We start from the raw sequence: 10,271 nt of genomic DNA, 5'->3' as shown, positions 1-10,271 counted from the left end.
AGTACAGCTGGTGTCTGAATTGTTAAGAAGGTTGGAGAGTGGAGGTATGTCTGACCTCCACCTCAGAAGGGCCAGCTTTGGGCTGATCCTGGTCATTAGCCCCCCTGATGTTAGGTTCTGATGCCACTCCCACCATATTTCAATATCTTATTTGGAAGTAGAGTCTTTGCAGATGTAATTAGTTAACATGAGGTCATACTAGAGTAGATTGGTCAGTTAGCAGTGGGCCCTAGTCCAGTGTGCCTGGCATCCTTGTAAGAGTAGGAGAGACAACTGGAGAGACACAGGGAGAAGGCAGCCACGTGAAGATAAAGGCAGATTGGAGTTACGCTATCACAAGCCAAGGCAAGCCTGGGGCCGCCACAGGATAGAAGAGGTAAGGAAGGATCCTTCCCTAGAGCCTTCAGAGAGAGCGTTGGCCCTGTTGACACCTTGTTTTCAGGCTTCTGGCTTCCAGAAAGGTGACAGAATAAATTTCTGTTGTTTTAAGCGATCTATTCTGTGGTACTTTGTTATGTCAGGCACAGGACACTCATATAGTAAGTATACGTTTAAGGACATTGGTGGTTTGGTGGTGGAATTCTCATCTTCCATGCAGAAGACCCATGTTCAATTCTTGGCCAATGTACCACATGGCAAGCCACTACCCATCTGTTTTTGTGTATTGCTATGATGAACAGGTTTTAGCTGAGCTTCCAGACTAAGACGGACTTGGAAGACAGCACTGCCAATCTATATCCTCAAATCAGCTGGTGAAAACCCTGTGGATAACAATGGTCTGAGTTGCAGCTGGTTATAGGAATGGTGCAGAGCCAGGCAGCATTTTTTTATGTTATGCATGGGGTCACCATGACTTGGGGACTGACTCGCCAGCGGCTAACAATCGGTGTATGTATAACTTTATAAGAAACTACCAATCTGTTTTCCATTGCACCTGCCACCTTTTGCATTGCCCCCTTTCTGCCTCTGTTGCTGGCACCCCCCCCCCGCCCCGGCTCGTGACAGGTCATCAGTAACTCCTTGTTAGTTGTTTCTCACTGACTCCCTCCCTCTTACCTCCTTGCCCTATCTCTTGTCCTCTTTCCCTGTCTCTCATACTCGTCTGTCTCTTCCTCTCTTTCCCCTCATCTGCCTTGTCCTTGTTCTCTTTGTCTCTTTTTGTTCTCCCCTGCGTTCATCCTTTCTTTGACTTTTTCTCTCCCTCCATGTCCTACCTCTTTCCTTCCCACTTACCACCTCCCTCTGTCTCTGGCTCTCTCTCCCTCTCCCTCCCCTTGGCTCCCAGCAGGCTGCTCCAGCCAGGCCCCTGCATCCAGAAGCTGGGGTGTTTGGTATCCATGTCTGGTGCCCAGTGCCCCAGGGCTCACTACCAGGCTGGGGGCCAGTAGGGCCCAGAGCAGGATTCCCCCATACTTTTGCTCAGCTCCCAGGTTTTAGAAATTGCTACCCCTCCCTACCCCCAGTCAGGCATGGCTGTCTGTCCTGCCCTCCACAGGCAGTGCTTTGGACTTGGAGGCAGAGGAAGACTGGGGCCTTCAGGCAGTTCCACCAGTGTCACACTGTACCCTGGACAAGCACTTTCCTTTGAAAGGCCTCAGTGTTTCCACTTGTAAAATGAGGTGAGAATCACTACTTAGCAGGGTTGCTTTAAAGTGCATACATTAAAGTGCCATTTCGGTGCTCAGCATATAGTAAATGTTCAGACTCAACAGCTCATTGCATCAGTGCTGGTGGAAACAGGTAGCATCTTCCAAACTTATTTAAACTCAGAGCACTTTCTGCCTGGGACATCACTATATCTGGGAACCAGTGCTCTGCATAACACAGATCAGAGACTCTGAGCTGGAAGGACTGTAACCACCTTGCCAGACTCTGGGAGGAATGGCCACTCCAGACAGTGAGCTTCAACTCTGACAGCCATCACTGTCTTTTCCAGTGGCTCGTCTTCAGCCCCACTCCTAGGACTAGTCTTTCATCTTGCTAAGCCTCTCTGAACACTGGTATTTTATTTTGAGTGTCAAGGGATGCCCTAAGGAGCTGTGAGAAGCAGAGTGGGACTTGTGTGGAGGGCTTCTTCACCTCCCTCTGAAGGAGGGACCTCTTGAGGCTATGTGTTCCTAAGAGTGCACTGTGCCTGATTCTGAGCAAATAGCTGCTGTCAAGAGTTCCATAGGATTTTCACTGGTGGATTTTTTGGAAGTAGATTGCCAGGCCTTTCTTCCTAGCACATCTTAAGCTCTGCTGAAACCTGTTTAACATCACAGCAATACGCAAGCCTCCACTGAGAGATGGGTAGTGGCTTTGCATGGGGCACCTTGTCCAGGACTTGAACCTGGGTCTCCTGCATGGGAAGCGAGAATTTTACCACTGGACCACAACTGTCCTCTTGAGCAATAGATCTTCTCTTTGCATCTTGACAACAACCCTCGGGTTCACACTATGCTTATCTTCATTTTCCACATGAGGAAACCAAGGCACGGAGAGGAGGAGTAACTTAGCTAAAATCATGCAGTCAGGAAGAGGAGGAGCTAGGATTCAAAACCAAGTTGAAAACCACCGTGGCTCACCTATTAATTCAAAATTCTGTCCGGTAATAAGTGCTGACCCTCATACTCTGTACCTCTCTCACACCGCTGGGGCCCCTGGATCTTTCTCATACTGCTGGGGGGAGCACGGATGGTGGTCTGTACTGAAGCTAAATGCGCACATTCCCTATGACCCAGCAATTTGCCTCCTGGGCTTCTTAGTCTCCTAGTGCTGCTGTGACAAATGCCATATGTGGGTGGCTTCAGAGAACAGGCATTTATTTTCTCACAGTTCAGGAGTCCAAATTCAGAGTGTGTGGCTTTAAGGGAAGGTCCTTCTTCGTCTATTTCAGCTTCTAGAGGCTGGCAATCCTTGGTTCCCTGCCAATCTTCATGTGACATCCTTTTTTTTCCTGATTGTGCTTTCTAATGTCTAATCTGCTCTTTTTATGACTCACAAATGATGACTCTACACTGATAAACTGGTAGAACCTCATTAATAAATAAAACCCTATTCCCAAATGGGATGACATCCACAGGCATGGGCATCAGGAATCCAACATATATTTCGGGGGACACATTTCAATCCATAACAGTGTCTATCCAGCAGAAGTGAGAATATGGACACACCAAAAGACATTGGCAGGAAGGTTCACAACAGTTTTCTTTGTAACCACCCAAAACTGGGAAGACCCGCATTGTCTAACAACAGAAGAACAAATAGACAAATTGAGGTACATTCACACGATGGACGACACCCAGCAATGGGAATGAATTAAATATTGCTGCACACATGAGTGCCACTCATAATGCCAGACATCAAAGAGGGCACACCATATCATTCCACTTCATTTAAAGTCTTGTTGTTGTTGTTAGGTGCCATTGAGTTGGTTCCTACTCATAGCAACCCTGTGCACACCAGAACGAAACACTGCCCAGTCTTGAGCCATCCTTACAGTCATTGTTATGCTTGAGCTCATTGCTGCAGCCACTGTGTCAATCCACCTCGTTGAGGGTCTTCCTCTTTTCTGCTGACCCTGTACTCTGCCAAGCACAATGTCCTTCTCTAGGGACTGATCCCTCCTGACAACATGTCCAAAGTATGTGAGACGCAGTCTCGCCATTCTTGCTTCTAAGGAGCATTCTGGTTGTACTTCTTCTAAGACAGATCTCTTTGTTCTTTTGGCAGTCCATGGTATATTCAATATTCTTCGCCGACACCACAATTCAAAGGCATCAATTCTTCTTTGGTTTTCCTTATTCATTGTCCAGCTTTCACATGCATATGATGCAATTGAAAATACCATGGCTTGGGTCAGGCGCACCTTAGTCTTCAAGGTGACATCTTTGCTCTTCCACACTTTAAAGAGGTCCTTTGCAGCAGATTTACCCAATGCAATGCATCTTTTGATTTCTTGACTGCTGCTTCCATGGGTGTTGATTGTGGATCCAAGTAAAATGAAATCCTTGACAACTTCAGTCTTTTCTCCATTTATCATGATGTTGCTCATTGGTCCAGTTGTGAGGGTTTTTGTTTTATGTTGAGGTGCAATCCATACTGAAGGCTGTGGTCTTTGATCTTCATTAGTAAGTGCTTCAAGTCCTCTCCACTTTCAGCAAGCAAGGTTGTGTCATGTGCATAACACAGGTTGTTAATGAGTGTTCCTCCAATCCTGATGCCCCGTTCTTCTTCATATAGTCCAGCTTCTCGGATTATTTGCTCAGCATACAGATTAAGTAGGTATGGTGAAAGAATACAACCCTGACGCACACCTTTCCTGACTGTAAACCAATCAGTATCCCCTTGTTCTATCTGAATAGCTGCCTCTTGACCTATGTAAAGGTTCCTCATGAGCACAATTAAGTTATTCTGGAATTCCCATTCTTCGCAATGTTATCCATAGTTTGTTATGATCCACACAGTCGAATGCCTTTGCATACTCAATAAAACACAGGTAAACATCCTTCTGGTGTTCTCTGCTTTCAACCAGGATCCATCTGACATCAGCAATGATATCCCTGGTTCCACGTCCTTTTCTGAAACCAGCCTGAATTTCTGGCAGTTTCCTGTCGATATACTGCTGCAGCCGTTTTTGAATGATCTTCAGCAAAATTTTGCTTGCATGTGACATTAATGATATTGTTCTATAACTTCCACATTCGGTTGGATCACCTTTCTTGGGAATAGGCATAAATACGGATCTCTTCCAGTCAGTTGGCTAGGAAGCTGCCTTCCATATTTCTTGGCATAGACGAGTGAGCACCTCCAGCGCTGCATCTGTTTGTTGAAACATCTCAATTGATATTCCATCAATTCCTGGAGCCTTGTTTTTCACCAATGCCTTCAGAGCAGCTTGGACTTCTTCCTTCAGTACCATCGGTTCCTGATCATATGCCACCTCTTGAAATGGTTGAACATCAACTAATTCTTTTTGGTATAATGACTCTGTGTATTCCTTCCATCTTCTTTTGATGCTTCCTGCATTGTTTAATATTTTCCCCATAGAATCCTTCACTATTGCAACTCGAGGCTTGAATTTTTTCTTCAGTTCTTTCACCTTGAGAAACGCCGAGCATGTTCTTCCCTTTTGGTTTTCCATCTCCAGCTCTTTGCACATGTCATTGTAATACTTTACTCTGTCTTCTGGAGACACCTTTTGAAATCTTCTGTTTAGTTCTTTTACTTCATCAATTCTTCCTTTTGCTTTAGCTGCTTGATGTCCGAGAGCAAGTTTCAGAGTCTCTTTTGACATCCATCTTGGTGTTTTCTTTCTTTCCTGTCTTTTCAATGACCTCTTGCTTTCTTCATGGATGATGTCCTTGATGTCATTCCACAACTCATCTGGTCTTCGGTCATTAGTGTTCAATGTGTCAAATCTATTCTTCAGATGGTCTCTAAATTCAGGCGGGATATACTCAAGGTCATATTTTGGCTCTCGTGGACTGGCTCTGATTTTTTTCAGTTTCAGCTTGAACTTGCATATGAGCAATTGATGGTCTGTTCCACAGTCGGCCCCTGGCTTTGTTCTGACTGATGGTATTGAGCTTTTCCATTGTCTCTTTCCACAGATGTAGTCAATTTGATTTCTGTGTGTTCCATCTGGCGAGGTCCATGTGTATAGTCACTGATTATGTTGGTGAAAGAAGGTATTTGCAATGAAGAAGTTGTTGGCCTTGCAAAATTCTACCATTCGATCTCTGGCATTGTTTCTATCACCAAGGCCATATTTTCCAACTACTGATCCTTCTTCTTTGTTTCCAACTTTCACATTCCAATTGCCAGTAATTATCAATGCATGTTTTTTTTTTTCCAGCCTGCTCTGCTTCTCTTTTAGTTTTCCCCTTCCAAATCAATAGAACTCACATCCATAAATCCAACGAGTTAAAGACATAGATAGAAGTCGTCCTCCTTCACCTTCATTCCCCATCTCTTGTCTGTCACCGGGTCCAGTTGGTTTTGTGTGTCTTCTTGAGCCAGTTTCGGCAAGTTTAATTTTTCTAGGAAATTGTTTTATATAAGTTTTCAAATTTATTGGCTAAGTGATTCACAATATTCTATTTTTAAAATCTCAGTTTTGATTATCTCATTTACTTATATCTCTTATTTATCAATGCATCTTGATTGCATGTTTCATCAATTTCAGACTGCAGCAGCTGATGAAAATCTTCAATTTCTTCATCTTTGGCCCTAGTGGTTGGTGCATAAATTTGAATAATAGTCTTATTAACTGGTCTTCCTTGTAGGCGTATGGATATTATCCTATCACTGACAACGTTGTACTTCAGGATAGATCTTGAAACGTTCTTTCTGACGATGAATGCAACACCATTCCTCTTTAAGTTGTCATTCCCAGCATAGTAGACTATATGATTGTCGGATTCAAAACGGCCAATACCAATCCATTTCAGCTCACTAATGCCTAGGATATCGATGTTTATGTGTTCCATTTCATTTTTGATGATTTCTAATTTTCCTAGATTCATACTTCGTACATTCCAGGTTCCAATTATTAATGGATGTTTGCAGGTGTTTCTTCTCATTTTGAGTCGTGCCACATCAGCAAATGAAGGTCCCAAAAGCTTTACTCCATCCACATCATTAAGGTCGACTCTACTTTGAGGAGGCAGCTCTTCCCCAGTCATCTTTTGAGTGCCTTCCAACTTGGGGAGCTCATCTTCCAGCACTATATCAGACAATGTTCCACTGCTATTCATAAGGTTTTCACTGGCTAATGCCTTTCAGAAGTAGACTGCCAGGTCCTTCTGCCTAGCCTGTCTTAGTCTGGAAGCTCAGCTGAAATCTGTCCTCCATGGGTGACCCTGCTGTTATCTGAATACTGGTAGCATAGCTTCCAGCATCACAGCAACACGCAAGCCCCCTCAGTACGACAAACTGACAGACACGTGGGGAATTTGAAGTCCTAGGTCAGGCAAAATGAATGCACACTAATAAAAGTCAGAACGATGGTTGCCCTTGCAGGTCAAGGCTGTTACTGGCTGGGAAGATGCATGAAGGGGCCCTCTAGGATGATGGAAATGTTCTAAGTCTTGATCCAGTGGGTGTTGCAGGGCTGTGCACACACATAAAATCATCAAGCTGTACACTTAAGGTTAGTGTACTCTACTGTATGCAACCACTATTTTGTCCGTTTGTTGTAGTGTGGTGGCTTGTGTGTTGCTATGATACTGGAAGCTATGCCATCGATATTTCAAATACCAGTAGGGTCACCCATGATGGACAGGTTTCGGTAGAGCTTCCAGACTAAGAGCAGGAAGAAAGGCCTGAAGATCTATTTCTAAGAATTAGTCTATGAAAACCCTACGAATCACAAGAGGACACTGTTTGACACACTTGCTTTAGACATATCAGGAGAATCAACTGCTTGAGTAGGACGTCACGTTTGGTGAAGTTGAAGGCCAGGGGTGAAAGAGACCCTCAGTGAGATGGATTGGCACAATAGCCACAACATTTGCCTTGAACATGCTGGCAACCGTGAGGATGACACAGGACCAGGCAACATTTCATTCTGTTGTACATGAGGTTGCCGCGAGTTGGAGTTGACTTGATGGCAGCTATCTGCGCATGTATCCATCCATCCACCCACCCACCCATCTATCTCCACTGTACACCTCAGGAAAAAGCCAGTTCCAAGCCCTTGCTATAACTGCTCATGGAGACTTCTGGCTCTTGTTCGCAGAAGGCTTTTTGAGACAAGGATCCTGACATCAATAGGCTGATTTGCATGTCTTGTTGTGGTCCACTGGTTTCCCAGCAGTACCCTGCAGCAGCTGGAGCAGGGCCCAGCAGAATGACACCCATCTGCCCCCTGCCTCTGCCCATGGCCACCCGATGCCTGGTCCTCCTCGTTGGGGCACTCCTGGCAGGTGAGCACTTGGGGGCCTCGTTCACCTGGGAGTGGGGCGGGAGACTGCAGTGTCTTCAGAAAAATCCTGCAAGGAAGCAAATGGATTAGGACAGTGTGAACAGTTGTGGGAAGGGCACTGAGGAAGAGGGTAGACCCAGCCCCAGGGGGGTCTGCCCTGAGCTGGGGCAAGGCAGGGACTCGGTTTCCCCACTTGTGAATGACCAGATCGCAAGACTCCCTTCAGGCTTTGACCCTTTGGGGTCTCAGTTCTTTACAGGGAAGCTGGTCACTACCCACAGGGCCTCAGAGGCAATCAAACCTGAGAAGGTCTTCAGTGGCCACTTGCTTGAGGCTGACCTGAGGGGTGGTGCAGCCTAGGAGGCTTCCTGGGGTAGTTGGTTTGTAGTCAGGGTTTGAAAGAAGCAATGTGACTGAGGGGGCAGGAGTCTGCAGGGCAAGGGGGTGGACAGCAGGAGGACCTGGGGCCCCCAGTCCTACTCTCCAAGTACTAGGCCCTCAGCCAAACATGGATCCTTGGGACATGGCACTAACAGGGACTTAGGGGTCACCGACTCTAAGCCCCTTACTCTCAGAGGGGGACTGAGGTCCAGAGAGGGTGTGCTAGGTCGCACAGAACTGAGCTTCCTGCACCTCATCCAGTGCTCATCCCACGGCACTGGGCTATGAAACTTCTGCGAATAGGACTTTGGGGCAACAGGGAAGGGGCTTGGGCTGGGCCTGAGCCAGTCTGTCTCTGTCAGCCTCCCAGCCAGGTCTAGCCCAGCCAGATGCACTGCTGGTCTTCCCAGGCCAGAAGGCCCAGCTTGCCTGCATGCTCAGCACCCCCCACCCTGCCATCAGGAACTACGGTGTATCCTGGTACCAGCAGCGGGCAGGTAGCGCCCCCCGGTTCCTCCTTTACTACCGCTCAGAGGATGAACAGCACCGGCCTGAAGATGTCCCAGCCCGCTTCTCAGCAACCAGGGATATGGCCCACAATGCCTGCATCCTGACCATCAGCCCTGTGCAGCCCGAGGATGACGCAGATTACTACTGCTCTGTGGCCTATGGCTCCAGCCCCTAGGGATGGAGCGTGGAGGAGTGCTCTTGTCTGCCTCCCACTCTGCCCTTGCTTTCCCTTCTCTGATTAAAAAAAAAAAAAAAAATTTTTTTTTTTTTTTTTAATTCAACCTGTCAATCACAGCTATTGTGAGGAGCATGAAGTCCCAGCTGGGAAAGTGACTGTGGTCAGTCTGGGGTCTTGCGTGTGTGTGTGTGTGTGTGTGTGTGTGTGCGCGCGCTCGCGCAGGAGAGGCTGGGGAGGGGAAGGGTTGTGGGGATTGTTGTAGAAGAGGAAGCACGCCAGACCCTTGGGGTGGGGCCCAGCCTCCCCCTGGCGCCCAGGAGGCTCAGACTGGTGGCCTGGCCTTCCTGTGAGCCGGGGAGTTGGAAGGGGAGAAAGAGGAACCAGCCCTTGCCACTCTCAGTTCTGCATGGCTGGCTGTGGTCCAACGTTCGCTGGTTGGGGTGGCTGGGATGGGTCTCCATGGAGCCCAGGTTGGCTTGGGGAGGAGCAGCCCTGCCTACTCCTTGGGGTCTCTGTCCAAGTCCAAGTCAGGCTCAGCCTTCAGGGGACAGGGAAGCAGGTGTGAGTTGGGGTGGGGGCTAGAGACCTAAAGGCCCGGGCTGGGGGCTGGGAGAAGGTAGGGGGGCCTCCCTTCTGTGGAGGGTCCCTTAACCTCATCCCAGAAGACACTGTCCCAGTGGGTCCAGCAGGGGAACTGGATAGAGGGACAAGACTTGCCATCAAAAGCAGGGTAGAACCTCTGCGAGTAGTGTGAGGGTGGAGTTCAAGAACACATCCCTCTTCCCTCTTCCCCATGTCTGGACCTCAGCTCTCAGTTGCACATTCTTGGGAGGGGTCCAGGGTCTTGGGAAGGTCAGGCCTACATTCTCAGCCACCTGCTGGCCCCATCCTCCCGGGCCTGTTTCTGTGGGGCAAGGCAGGCAGGGCCAGAGCTGCCATTTCAAGGGGAATGAGTTCTCATGCCTGGTGGAGTAGTGGTTAAGAGCTACGGCTGCTAACCAAGGTCAGCAGTTCGAATCCACCAGGCGCTCCTTGGAAACTATGAGGTAATTTTACTGTCTTATGCGGTCACTATGAGTCAGAATCGACTCGACCGCAGCCGGTTTGGTTTTTTTTTGGTTTATTTGTTTGGGTCCACACAGGGTGACAGATTTGACAGCTCTGCTTCCCCTCTCCGCTCCTCCCCTTGGTCTCTGGCGGCTCTGGGCCGGCCCGCCTCTCCCGCCTTAATTTCCTCCTGCAGAATTCTGGGGGCAGCCGGGCCCACTACCGGCACGGAGCTTCCAGAGCCCG

At 47.9% G+C, this 10,271-nt stretch overlaps 1 protein-coding gene across 1 annotated transcript; it reads left to right on the top strand.

The window, feature by feature from the left end:
- Positions 1 to 5,073: 5,073 nt before the first annotated feature.
- Positions 5,074 to 9,133, top strand: VPREB3 (V-set pre-B cell surrogate light chain 3). The gene is made up of 2 exons (XM_003419087.3): positions 5,074 to 7,910; positions 8,653 to 9,133. Exons 1-2 carry the CDS (start codon positions 7,769 to 7,771, stop codon positions 8,973 to 8,975), a joined length of 465 nt encoding a protein of 154 aa, XP_003419135.2. The 5' UTR covers positions 5,074 to 7,768; the 3' UTR covers positions 8,976 to 9,133.
- Positions 9,134 to 10,271: the final 1,138 nt, after the last annotated feature.

The sequence above is a fragment of the Loxodonta africana genome, chromosome 19 (genome assembly GCF_030014295.1).
Source record: "Loxodonta africana isolate mLoxAfr1 chromosome 19, mLoxAfr1.hap2, whole genome shotgun sequence".
In the NCBI taxonomy this organism is placed as follows: domain Eukaryota; kingdom Metazoa; phylum Chordata; class Mammalia; order Proboscidea; family Elephantidae; genus Loxodonta; species Loxodonta africana.
This window is presented reverse-complemented; position numbering and strand designations above follow the sequence as displayed.